Source organism: Cucurbita pepo, chromosome 13, assembly GCF_057944985.1.
Source record: "Cucurbita pepo subsp. pepo isolate OVF chromosome 13, ASM5794498v1, whole genome shotgun sequence".
NCBI classification, from domain to species: domain Eukaryota; kingdom Viridiplantae; phylum Streptophyta; class Magnoliopsida; order Cucurbitales; family Cucurbitaceae; genus Cucurbita; species Cucurbita pepo.
In genome coordinates this window covers 1,619,781-1,634,070 of record NC_141810.1, presented here as the reverse complement: position 1 = coordinate 1,634,070, position 14,290 = coordinate 1,619,781, and the positions used below count along the sequence as shown (strand labels likewise).

The following is a 14,290-nucleotide window of genomic DNA, read 5'->3' as shown; positions in this document are numbered from 1 at the left end:
AAGAAAGATTGGAATATCAATCTCAATCCCATCAATCGAATCGCTTTTTCGAGTAGAGCAGAGGACTCAAAATCTTCATGTTACCGGTTCAAATTTGCTATGAAAATAAATAAAGATAATGTGTCAGAAATGGCCGGTATCGCTCAGTTAGTAGAGCAGAGGACTCAAAATCCTCGTATTACCGGTTCACTTTGAGGTTCTCTATGAAATGAGGCATGGAACGGAGCCACTACGATGTATGGATTCTCGAGAAGAGAGGAGCCGAGGTGGTCCCCCCGGACCGCCCGGATCCCACGAGTGAATAGAAAGTTGGATCTACATTGGATCTCACCTGAATCGACCCATCTATCCTCCTGAGGAGAAGTTTGGTTTCAAACCCCGGAGCAGTTGACAATTGAATCCAATTTTGCCCATTATTTTCATTTTCATATCCGTGATAGTGCGAAAAAAAGGAAGGCCCAATTCCAAGTTGTTCAAGAATAGTGGCGTTGAGTTTCTCGCCCCTTTGCCTTAGGATTAGTTCGTTCTATTTCTCGATGGGGAAAGAAGTATAAATATGTTCATATACCAGACGCTCGCTAATTAGTACCGCATCTTCAGAATTGTAACCTTCCCATGGTAGAATGCAATAGAAACAAAGACACAGAGAACGGAACGGGTTACCTACTCTTAACGGTCAAAGCGAACGGAATGAATCAAATCTCCCCAAGTAGGATTTAGCGGGCTTATAGAAGAAAGACGCTATAAATATTCCGAAATAAGCTATACTGATAGAAAAAGTTGCATTTTTCACATTGTTTATGTCTCGGATTGGAACAAATTACCATAATTCGTCTCCGCCTACAGATCAGGTGGCATTTTTCACAAATTTTTCGAATGGAGGCCCTTATTTTCATATTTGTTTTCAACGAAAAATTTAAAAAAATGATGCGATTTACAAATTAATCATACATTTCTTTTTTTCAATAGAGTAAAGGAAGAGTACATAAACCAACTGAATCAAGTAAGAATGAATGGATAGTTATTGATGGGTCTGCATGTAAGAGAGAGAATCCTCTTGAAGAACAGAAATTTGACTTCTTGTATCACATGCATGTCTGCAGGAAAAGATTGCCACATTTTTAATTTTGCATGTTCTATCAGTGTCATTACACGAGTTAGGTTGAGATAGAATTTATTTCAAATTAATTGTATCGGTCACTTGGAATGATTCGAATAAGGTTTGTAATAAAACCCGACCCAACTCTTTATTTTCACGTTGGGTCGGTGGATTATTAATTTTTTTTTAAATTATTTTTATTTACAAATTATAATGAATCACTAACGTCAATAATAAACATTAAATATTTTTAATTTTCATAATAATGATCGAGTTTGAAATCTAAAGTCACATAAATTATAAAAAAATTAAATATTACAAAAAAAATCTAAAAAAATTTAAAACTATATATTAAAATAATAATAATAATAATAATAAAATATGGAGAATGCATTGTTCATCCCTATCCTCATTTATTAAATCGAATAAAATAAAAACAAAAATTATGAAAATGATCTTTCAATGTTTTAAATTGACCATAAAATGAAGTCTATAATTGATCCCAATCATTTATCCAACTTTTTAATATTAATAATCATTTAAATAATTATAAAATTTATTATAAAATATATTATACAAATATGATTGAACTATACTCATATTGATATATTAATAGTCGTTATTTATTTTCCAAAAATGTAAAAATAATTATTTTTAATAAATGGTACATTTTGAAATTTATAAAAATAATTAAAAACATGGAATTTTTTTTTTTATTAGAATAAGTCCAAAAACAAAAAAAATAAGAGGTAAAAAAAATGAAATTTTTTTTTTCTAAATAAATATTCATTATTCAAATTTTTAATTTTATTTAATATAACTCTATTAAAAAAAAAAAAGTGCACCTAAAGTTTGATGATGGCTTTCAAAGTCCATTAAATGTTAGGTTCGGCTAAGAAAGAAATGTCAGAGACTCGTTCTAGACTACCTTGGTTTAAACGGATAAGGAAGAGTTTCTTTTTTTCCTTTTGAAATTACCTAATCTCCTTCTCTATTCTTGTTCGTTATTCTTCACTGTAAACAACGTGTCTCGAATGCTCGAGTTAAAACGAGTCAAAACGAAAGGTAAGAAACCGATTATACCTATCACTTACAGGAATCGAACATGTTTTCAATATGAAAAAACGATGTCTAATCACTAATTAGAAAGTATAAACGCAAGTTTCAAAACTTCATGTGAAACAATTTTCGACTTCAAATATAAACTTATTTAACTTAAATTAAACAAGTTGGCACACAAATATATATATATATATATATATTTAAATGTTTAATTTTATTATTGAAATTTAAATTTTTAGAAATTATTTTATTTTAAAATATTACTATATTTATTATCATATTTTTCATTTTTAATAGAAATTATATTTAAAAATATGAAAATTACTCCTAATTTTTTTTAAAAAATAGTTTTTTAAATATTTATCTATATACCACAGGAAATAATTCATTATTCAAAATTCGATTCCCACAAATTTACTAAAATTTCAGCTTCATTCTCGAGACAAATAAATAGAGAATTTCACAGAGATCGAAATAGGGGTGGCCTCATGGACATCTCTATCGAGATGCCGTACCTAATTTATTTTGTCTTAAATGTAGAAAATCTCAACGAAGAAAGAAATAAGATGATTGATTAAAAAAAAAAAAAAAAGTGTGACATTTTTTTTTTTTTTTTAATAATTGATTGAGATAGGGCCTTCGCCTTGTCTTCCACGTTCTTTATCGCCAGCTCAGATATGACTAGCAATAGTAACATGACGTCAACAATATTGCGTTTATTTTGACGTCATAATATTTTTCTTCTAACCTCAATTTAATCTAACAACATTTAGACTTTATCTTATATTTATATCTTAGTTCCTAGACTTTTTAATACTTTTATTTTAGGTTTTAAATTATTATTATTATTTTTATTTTTTTTTATTTTTTTTGTTACTCAATTATTTTTAGAATAGTTTATCTAAATGTCTAAAAGTAAGTTTCTATTGATTGAATCTCTTTCTAATTGAAACTACGAGAACGTGATAGTAGGTAGCCAGGACATACTTTCAATGATCATGTTAACGTGAAAACAATTATTCTTCGACACGAGTTGTTAGTAAACTACAACAATTGCTTTTGCGAAATAACCGCTACTTCAAACTAAATGGATCAACTTTCAACAATAAAAAAAACGTAATTTCTTTTTTTTATTATTAAAAAAAAACAACAAGAAATGAAAATGTTATTAAATAAGCATAAATTTTCATCAAATATGTGAATAATTTGGTTGGCATTATTTCTACACATTAATAAATTTTCATCGAGATAAGGGGTTAATTAACGTTTTTCAAATATGTCGAGAAAATATAGCTAATGCAAATATGTTATTTAATTTTATTTAAAAAAATATAAAAATACTTGTTTATTGTTTAAATATTAAAAATCGATTTATTGTTTTTTAAAAATGTGATTTGGTTTTGACATTTTATCCATATTTTACTTACAAATCAATAAGATCGAGATCATGATATTTTTGTCATTACTGATATCTAAAATTTTAAATTAGTGGTGCCTTTGATATCATCACTATTATTATTATACAATTAAAGATATGAAAGAGAACTTTTTGCTTTAATTTTGTACTTCGTCACAACTATACAGACCTAAGTAAATATATAATAAAGTGGTGTATTCTTTATGTATGCATGTGATCAAGCCCATAGATACAAAACATTATGATCTAATATTAGAGATATGTAAACATCATGATATATGGATCTAAGTATTTATATAATAAAGTGGTGTATTTTCTCATGTAGGAATGTAATCAAGACTATAGATATAAAACATCATGATCTAATATTAGAAATATGTAAACGTCATGATATAACGGTGGATAAAATATTACTATCTAATGAAACCGAGATATGTCTAAAAAGACCGTCTCATTAATATTAGTGTATAAATAACTTATCCAACACAAAGAGTGTTTAATGTAGATCGGGTAGTATCCCACCCATTAATATTAGTGTATAAATAACTTATCCAACACAATGTGCTCAAATACTTTATTTTAAAAAGTATATTACAGATAGACTCTGACAAGTAAAAATCAAATACTTTTCTAAATAGATAATTGTAGATAATCACTAACAAATAAATTATCTTATCTAAATAAACTTTAATTTTAATTTTGAATGTTATGAATATTTTACTTGTTGATTTAGTATGTCAAAGGGCACAAATATACAACTTAATTTAAAATAGTCGGTTACTTTATACTATATGGTATATTTTTTAACCTTTGTTAAAGGTGCTTAAATTTTTATTAGTGTTTCATGGGTCAATTTTGTATTTAATAAGTCTTTGTTAATTTTGGGAATGATTATGAAACCAACCGACCGACCAATGCATACTGATCAGTTTTGGGAGTTTGTCAAAGCTGTTGAGGTGTTTTGATCAGTGGTGGGGCTGATTAGAAAGAAGACGAGAAAGAGAAAGGAGAATGACAAAAACATTTCAACGATAAGATCGTGTCTTAGAAGATATTAGAGTGTTCAAGTGGATCCGGACTATAAACCCATGTGATCTAGTAGAGAGAGAAAGATTAAAAAACTAAATAACAAATATCGAACGGGGAATATCAAACCTGGACCTCATAATGTTTCAGCAAAACCTTTTCTTTTCAGTGTGGTGTCTTAAACAGGGCTCTACTGACGATGCCGGTGGCCTCAATATAGCGTTCCATGCACCTGGAGATGCAACTGCTCTCGCTCCCACTTAGGCTTGACCCTGGCTTTGTGATGCACTTGGCAAAGCACTTCACTCTTAAGGTCTGCGAGAAAGTGCGAGTAAGCAACTCAAATTTGCCCAAATTGAGGGAAGATAATAAATATAGGAGCATTACTTTGGTCTATCTTAAGCTCAACCCATCTTTTTGCAGCTCACTCAAATCATATTTCAGCAAAAAATTCAAAAATAGTACGAAAAAAGAATAAGAAAGAAGAGTTTGTCACGTGACAAACCGTAGTCGGACATCTAGGTGGGCTGCAAAAAGATAGGTACAGCCCAAGACACACCTAAGTATGTTTCTTAATTAATTGAAAACGGGGGAAAATCTAATTCTAGTTTAGAGAGAGCAAGAGAAAGAGCCAGAGACTGGCTCGTGAATATGGGAATTTGAACCTCCGACTTAAAGAAAAGGATTACATGCTAATTACTGTTAAGCTAGAAAATTATTATCAAGAAGATATTACAAAGAACACACAAGGTGCAAACTACCGAGAACCCCAATGTGTATTTCATTCAACTTTTGCAGTCCCCTCTCCACTCTAAATACAGCAGGTTCCCAATGAGTTTTGTAATGGCTTCCTCCAAGAGGCATATGGGGTACTGAAGTCAGCAGGGCGATTAGCCCCTTCAGTGGCTTGTCTAATACCTGGTTGTGACACCTTCGGATCACAAATATAGATACCCAAATCATAACTTTCCTCACATTAATCTTTAAGGTTCAAGAACATGGTAAAAATGTGAAGAATGTTGCAGAGGCCATCTGTCCATTTATCATTCTAGGCTAACAAGCATGAACACTTTAGTTCGTTAGAGTATCCATGTCTGAAAAACACTTTGACACTTGTTGAACACGTATTGGACATTTATTAGTGCAATTGACGTGTTAGACACCAGTTATACAAAGTCAATATAGGTCCAACGTCCTTCTGATAGGCACGCATCCAAACACTTGATTTGGAAGCCCTTCCATCTGTGTTTTTTTTTTTTTTTTTTTTTTAATAAAAAACCAACTTGCATTGAGAAAACAAATGAAAGAATACAAGATAATACAAAAACAGAGCCTATAAAAGGGTGCAGCCTAGAGCAAAGGCTTCCAATCTAGCAAAATGTGACCTAGTGAATAGTTACAAAAGGCACTCATTACCGACGCTTGCAGAGCTACCAAAGCAGACTCGGTGGAGAAAAACCCTGAAGTTTGATTACAGAATCAAGATTTTGGTTTAGTGTTGAAAGGTTATCCCATTCTTCCATCTTCCTTTCAAAGAGTCCTATGTTAGCTTTTTCAAAAATCTCCGAACATGAGGTGGTTGCAACGGTTGAGTAATGAGCATGTGGCTGGCGTCTAGCTTTTCTCCTACTAGGTTCGCCTTTAGGAGGGAATCGGAAGCAGTCCTTCTGTGAACCAATTGTTGAGAAAGTGTAAGCGTGTAGGAAATTGGACCTTTGGAAGAGTTTATTCCTGTCTAGAGATGGCAAATTAACTTTAGCCAGATTTATCCTGAGAAGGGGCGGCTATTTTGGCAAAAGTCTTGAATGAAACGTCAGTAGTAACCAGCTAATCCTAAGAAACTAGGTATCTCAATGACAGTAGTTGGACGAGTCCATTTGGTAACGGCTTCCACCTTGACACACCCTTCTCAGATACCACATGCCCCAAAAATGAAACTTCGCGTAACCAAAATTCACACTTCGAGAACTTGACATACAGTTTGTTTTCACTCAGAATTGTCAGGGTCTTTCTCAGGTGCATATGATGTTCTTGATCTGTCTTCGAGTATACCAAGATATTGTCTATAAATACTATGACAAAAATATCAAGACATTTCTTAAACACTCAATTCATCAGTTCCATGGACACTATAGGGGCATTAGTGAGTCCAAATGACATAACACGAACTCATAATGGCTATAGCTTGTTTTGAAAGTTGTCTTCGATATGTCCTCATTTTTTATCTTGATCTAGTGGTAACCCAACTGAACGTCAATTTTTTAGAACATTGTTGCTTCCCTGAGCTGATCGAATAAGTCCTCAATGCGTGGAAGAAGATACTTGTTCTTCACCATTCTCTTGTTCAGCTCCCTGTAATCAATGCACAAGGGCATCGAACCATCTTTTTTCTTGACAAATAACACCAACGCACCCCAAGGAGAAACGCTGAGTCTAATAAATCCTTTATCCAACAAGTCTTGTAGTTGTGTTTGAATTCTTTCAATTCAACTAGTGCCATACAAAACAAGGCCTTAGAGCATACTTGGTTCCAACTCTATTCCAAAATTAACATCTCGTGACGGAGGAATTCCTGACAAATCCTCTGGGAACACATCAGAAAATTTATTTGCAACTGACACTGTGACTGTGGCTAAGGGAGTTTCTTCCTTCTTGGTATCCATGACACTAGCTAGTACAACCTACGCTTCGTGCTGAACCAACTTCTTCGCTTTCATCATTGATATCACTTTAGGCATAATTCCTAAACTCGTACCCTTGAATTTGAAACTGGTCTTGGACGGTGTCGTAAATATCACTTATTTCTTATAAAAGTCTATGCTAGAATAATTTTCCACTAACCAATCCATTCCCACAACATCATATACAATCATGTGAACTACCATTAAATCTACCTCTAGGTTAACTCCTGATACTAACACATGACTATCTTTTACCTTATAAGCAGCAATCAAGTCCACCCCTGTCGAGGTGCTAACAGAGAATTCATGCAACAAATGTTTGATACAAATTTTTACATTTTAATACAAATTTTGCTTGACTAACGAAAACAACAGATATAAATGAATGTGTAGATCTCGAGTCAAATAGTGTTAAAGCAAGGTAACCAAGAACAGATAGTGTACCTGTCACCACTGCATCAGAATTCCCAATATCCTTGCCAATAGAGGCATAAGCTCTTGTCGGAGGATAGTTCTGAGTAGGACGATCCGCTATGCTTAGTCTCCTTTGTTGGTTTCCAGAATCATTCGCGCAACCTCCTTGGCAATCTTTAGCTATGTGACCCTCCTTTCCACATTGAAAACAAGCTCTGGTATGGGCCAAACATCGATCCCAATGATTTTTCCCACATTCATTACACTGAGGTCTATTATCTGGTCGGCTTCCATTTCTTTGTTGACCACGCCTGGTATCACGGTACTGTCTGTCAGGTCGTCGTTGTGGCTTTGATGGCAATGGATCATGACGGTCAACTTGGTCATGACGTCGCTTTCGTTTCACTATCGGTGGAGGGGGTTCAAGAGATTCTTCAACTCCCTCCATGGCCCTAGCTGCTCTCAAGGCAACAGCATAGGTAGCAGGTGATATCGCCTCAACAATATGGCGGATCCTCTTGTCCAACCCACGTACGAACGACCATGTTGTTCTGTAGTCAGTGTTCACCAACTCCGGGGCAAAATGTTTCATTCTGATGAACTCCCTAGCATATGTGGTAACAGAACGCCCCCTTTGACACAGTTGAGTGAACTTTTGTTGCATACGAAGTTGAATGTCCTCAGAGTAGTACTCTTCCATAAAGGCATCCTTGAATTCCGCCCACGAGATTACACATCCCTCAGGATTAATAATCTCGCTGGTGGATTGCCACCATAAGTCTGCATCATCACGCAACATGAATGTTGCACACCGCACCTTCTGATCATCAGGGCAATTGATCAACTCAAACACGGTCTCTATAGATCTCAACCATAATTGTGCCACAGTTGGATCATCTGAAGACCCATTAAAGGTTTGAGGGTCAACCCTCTTGAAATCTCGCAAACACTTTGCTTGTCTAGTTGATGATGAAGCATTTGCCTGTTGAGTAGTCATCATAATTTGCACAACAGCTTGCAATGCTTCTATTAGAGCAGCAGTAGGGTTTGGTGCGGCTTGAGGCATCGCTGGTGGTGGGAGTGGCACAGTTACATCGGGCTAGTTTACAGAATTATCCCATTCCGAACCTCGACCTCTTCTAACACTTCTTCTACCCCTAGGTGGGGGTCGTCCCCAAATTTCTCCACCTTGTGTTCTAGGTGGCATACTCTATACAAAACACGTAACTACTAAGTCACATACTTAACTAATAGGCTTCAATAAACAATCCTACAAATACATGTCACACATACATACAATCTTTACATTAGCATAACCATCATATTATACATGTCATAACGTAGTAAAACTAACATATTGCATGCATCATTTAACTAAACAATTATCCTTTAAAAGCATGCCAAACGGTGACAGTACTTTTTGTTGGAGAACCCTGGAAGCATGCTCTACCAAATCTAAAACCTAGGGCTCTTATACCAAATTGTAACTCCCTAATTCTCTTAACCTAAACATCTTAAATCATAATTGCAGAAATTCATAATAAACATCTTTAAAATAAGGGTATGGACTTGCCTAATCAATTCAAAACATGAAATTCGAGCATGGTTGGATGTATGGTACTTTTCCACACACGGCCCACGTATGCACACATGGGCCCACCAGACGGGCTTGTATACGTACCCCTGGGCTCAACTTGGTCGAACACAACGCATTACATGCCACCAGATGCCAAAAAAAGAAAAAGGTTCGCATGATATCATGGCATACATAATATCGAACGTACGCATCCATACTAACATAACATAATGGGGAAGTATCCCGATACATATGACATACAAACATGCATGAGGTCTTGTGATTTACATTCATGACATAACATACATTTCATTTCCTTTCTCTTTTCTTTCATGACATAATACAAGTATGCATGACAAACATCTCATGTTCCATCACAAAACTTTAAATGTAAAACATAACATTTCTTTCATAGCGTTTCAATTCATTCATAGAAGTAGTGTTATGGGTTTACATGCATACGTGACATACGTCTCATATTAATACAAAGATCACATAAACATCATACAACATAAGCATAACACATATAATATGGTACATGCACCATCATACATCAAACAATAGGCTAACTCCAATAGTAAGGTCACTTACTTGGTTGGCCTTGGCTGAAGTCACTAACAATTTGGTAGTTGTCTCAAAACTATAATCTAACACCTAACTCTTACTACTTAGGGCCTACTAATAACTTAACTTAGCTGCACATCATGATTAATTCCAATATAAGCTCCTAAGCTAATTAAACTTGTAAACAAAAATCAAATGACTTAGATAAGGTCAAAAATGGATTCATAATGATCGAAAACCTAGAAATCGATATATAATAGTATACCAAGCCGTCTAAGCCGAGAAACTAAGCAGAGCAAAACGATAAAGCTGAGTGGAGCAAAACGATAAAGCCAAGCCAAGGATGCGTTGAAGCCGAGCCGAGGATGCATTGAAAGGAGTCATGGTTGAGAGTTGTTCACGTGCGACATTGAAGGAAAACACGGGCTGTCAGGTTGGGCCGAAACTGAATGGACTAGACCTCCTTTGGGCTGGACAACGTAAACAAACTTGCAACTTAGACGCACGATGGGTATGGGTCGCGACTGTTGGGCCACTGGGTTGAAGGCTAAAACGACGTGGGCTGTTGGTTCGCCTAGGCTTAGAACTTGTGGGCTAAATCGAAACGGGTAGGGTTTGAATGACTGACCCAACTCTTCATCTTCTCCGTCCGAAAGTGCAGTCGAAAACCCTCGTTTCTTTCCCATTCGTTTTCGACAAGATTTCCGGTGCCAACTTCGTGCAATTTCGTCGTCGTTTGTCCACAAGATATTTACACAATAAAACCACGATACTTGTACGCTCCTAAATGGGAATAAATACCTCGCCGAAAATCGCGTGATTTTCCACAAGATTAAATGTCTACATTTATTTATTTATTTATTTTCCAAATCAGTCCGTTATAGAGATGATAGCTTCCAAAAACAAGTGGCAAGAGAAATTGAAAGCACAATCATTTTAAGGGCTCTTAGTTCCATATTTCGGAGTGCATTCAATTTTTTTTAATAAGTAGTGTAAGACAAAGGAGAGCAAAGGTAATAAAACCCTGTTTTGGAAGGATCATTGCCTGAACATTGAACCTTTATGTCCTTCCTTCCCTAGTATCTTTAGCATGCCGAAGTCCAAAGATCCTATGGTAGATCAATGCTAGTTGGGCTTCAATAGTAGCTGAAATTCAAATTTTTAGAAGAAATCTTGGGAATCCAGAGGTGAAAGAGAGGGCTCAGTAAAAGTAAGGTAGGATAGTTCCCTTTTTATAATTAAAAAAAATAAGTTTTTTCCCCCTTGTTTTCCTTTAGTGACTTTTCATGGAAAACTAGCTTTCCAGGACTAAGTAAAATTATTTTTCCTTTCAAGATCATGATTTGTGTATAATGACATCAATGTGCAATGTGCATAACCAAACTAACCTTTACATCCACCCCCATAATATGGAACCACGTTCATTCAAGTTTCCAGTTGTTTTGTAAGCATTTCCTACGGATAAATGACCTACGATTGTCCCATCAAATCCCAAAATGGCCTATTTGTCTATAGTCCGTGTCTGGTGGTCATCTCTAGTTTTCGATGAGGGCAAGAAAGGTTCAACCACGACTGTTTCTCAAAACCTCGAGAAATTATTTATAATCATCCACTTCCACCTTCATTAACTCTTCCTCGTGTGTTAATCTTGAAGAAACTCTGAATCACAACAAGAGAGAGAGCCCCCTTCTAGCAGTTTATGTTAACCTCAACATGAAATCAGCTAGAATGACTCATCGAAAACAAGTTTAAGGCACAAAACTATAAGATTCTTGTGAACTAATACTCACATAGAATGACTCATCGAAAAAGAAATTCTAGAACACATGGACTTAATATTTCTACATCTTCAATTAGAAAAAAAAAATGAGAATATAAAAAACAAGTTCGAACTAGAACTGAGAAAACAGAACGGGAACGATTCCGTTTGATGTTGCGATATAACACTCCAAAATCCAAAATACAAAATCGACAGCCTAAAAACTGGCATCGATTAATTCCTACATCTCATCGTTAAAAGCCAGATCGCATCGCTATCCAAACATCAAAACCAGAAATTACTAATTGATTTCTCTAATTTCAACCGTCACATAACACGCAATAGCGAAACGCATTCATTAAACCGACTACTCTAAGAGGTCCAGATACACATACATATCGATAACTCAACCAACAAATTTGGAAGAAAAGAAACAAGTAGAGAGAACTTGAACCTCAAGAAACTCCTCGGCGTACGCCTGAGCAAGCTGAGTCTTGAGCTGGTCCCTGAATTCGTTGGGCGAAAATTGGGAAGAAGAACCGCTTGAAGGCGATGAAAATGAATCCATTTGTTGGGAGCTTGCTAAACCCTATAAACCACAGCCCTTTTGTATTTGCCAGAGCCCTAGACCGGATTCTGCTTTCAAGGGAGGCGACGGCTGTGGGCCGCGTTTGGTGCCCTTCACACAACCTAGCCGAGCCACTAAACTAGGTTTCGAAAATGGGCTCAATTCTTGGAAAAGTGCTCAAAAACACCCAAAATCAAAAACTTAAATAAAAAAAAATTAATTAATTTCTTAGTCATTAAAAATTAAATTCCTTTACAAAAATCTCAAAAAAAAAAAAAAAAAAAAAAAAAAAAAAAAAAAAAATTATCACGTAGAAACATATGGTGTTTGCAATTGCATGGATTGCGAGGTGTCACGGTAATACTTTTTAAACCATATGATGTCATGATTTTGACACGATCATGATTACTGTTAGTAGATATCGTTTGTTTTGTCCCATTACATATCACCGTTAATCTCACGATTTTAAAATAGTCTATTAGGGTGAGGTTTCCACACCCCATGTAAGGAATGTTTTGTTTCCTTCTCCAACCGATATGGATTTCACAGTTCATTTTTAAACTGTGAGGCTGACGGCGATATATAACGGACAAAAGCGAACAATCTTTGCCAGTGGTGGGCTTGAGCTGTTACACTTTTTCATCCGGTTATACGTATTCGTCGAACCTTAAGTGAAGTTCTTCTTTGCCGATTGAGCAAACTCATGTGGAAACTAAGCTTCAAATGACAACTTTAGTCAGTTTGCCTCTCCTCTCCACTACAGGCAGTTTTGAAGGAGATGCACGTTACCATCACGAACCCTGTTTCTTTAAATCTTATTTTGGTCATCATTTCTTCCTTTAATGTCTAATAGGAACGCTTTAAAATGCTACTAAGAAATACTCAAAATACTAAAATCAATAGTAAATTAATTTTTTTCATCAGAACATATAGTATGATTGGAGCTCACAAAAACTCACGATCTGGATGGAGAGGGATATTCATTCGACACTTGAAAAAAAATTGTAAGAGGCTTGGATACCGAAAATAGATATCGCGTCTCGTGCAACTAACAGAGACCAAAGACAATAAGGCTATGATCTTTGCTGTTTCTAAGACAAACCTGGAAATATAGTTCCAATGATTTCTAGATGTGTCATTTAAAACCCCACCGTAAGCAAAACATATCTTGTTGAATAGTTTTCAGAGAGTGACATAAAACATGAAGTCGTGAGCTTCCAAGCAGTGGAAAAAGACCAAAACGTTATCGCATGTTTGTTGAAGAATGAGTTGGACTACATTAAGGATTGGACGACAGCATTCGCTATTGAGAAATGTGTTACGAAAAAGACTCGAGAGCTATAAAACTGATTACCATTTTTTTCCGATTAGTTTTTTATTTTATTTTTAAAAATGTTATTATAAAGGAAATAAAAAAATAGAAAAAGAAAAAAAAAATATTGCATCATTTTTTAATAATTTCAGCGACGAAATTAAGTAAAAAAGAAAAAGAAAAAAGAAAAAAGGAATAAATAGGTACTTTAAAATAATCGCAAAATTGGGAAAAGGACCGAAAGTAGAAATAAACTCAAATTGATAGATCACTTTAAAGTGCTTCAAAAGATATCACTTAATGGTCCTTCTAATAGAACTTTTCTTTTTTCATCTTCTTTTATACATCACTTTATTAATGTATTTAAGTCAAAATTAGTTCAAATCTTCCTCGTCTAATCGTTCCTCAAAGTGGGTCGCACCAAGAAAATGTCCACGTCTCGTCGCAAAGCTCATTTCGAGTTGTGGATCATAAAGGGTTTGTGATCAGGTGTCGGGGTAGAAGGGTCTTGGTACCATCTACGTGCAAAGAACCATGGAAGTGACTACAGTGAGTAGAAATTCAATTACTGACCTAAACGACGAGCAAACACTCAAATGTGTGAGAGCAATGGATCCTATCCATAATAGATGACAAATATGAACAAATATGTGTCGTATTATTGATATAAATAATATTTGAAACAACCATCATAATTATTTTCAATGGTAAATAACTGTGAATCTAAATAATTTTAAGAATTGGAATAGAAACCGACTTGCCCCCAACCTCCGAAATAAATGAGCTTTTTATGAGGTAATTTTTACGGAGAC

At 34.9% G+C, this 14,290-nt stretch overlaps 1 protein-coding gene across 3 annotated transcripts; it reads right to left on the bottom strand.

The window, feature by feature from the left end:
* Window positions 1-4,590: 4,590 nt before the first annotated feature.
* On the bottom strand, window positions 4,591-12,334 carry LOC111783944 (uncharacterized). 3 transcript variants are annotated; one of them, XM_087116960.1, is made up of 3 exons: window positions 12,053-12,334; window positions 7,730-8,909; window positions 4,782-4,919 (listed from the first exon to the last, which is right to left on the bottom strand). In XM_087116960.1, the coding sequence occupies exons 2-3, from the start codon at window positions 8,763-8,765 to the stop codon at window positions 4,816-4,818; spliced, it is 1,140 nt and encodes a 379-aa protein (XP_086973086.1). In that variant the 5' UTR covers window positions 8,766-8,909; window positions 12,053-12,334; the 3' UTR covers window positions 4,782-4,815. The 3 variants fall into 3 exon arrangements, with proteins under 3 accessions (XP_023520535.1, XP_086973086.1, XP_086973087.1); XM_087116961.1 differs by lacking the exon at window positions 12,053-12,334 and adding an exon at window positions 9,273-10,030; XM_023664767.2 differs by lacking the exon at window positions 7,730-8,909 and having other exon boundaries at window positions 4,591-4,919; window positions 12,053-12,288.
* Window positions 12,335-14,290: the final 1,956 nt, after the last annotated feature.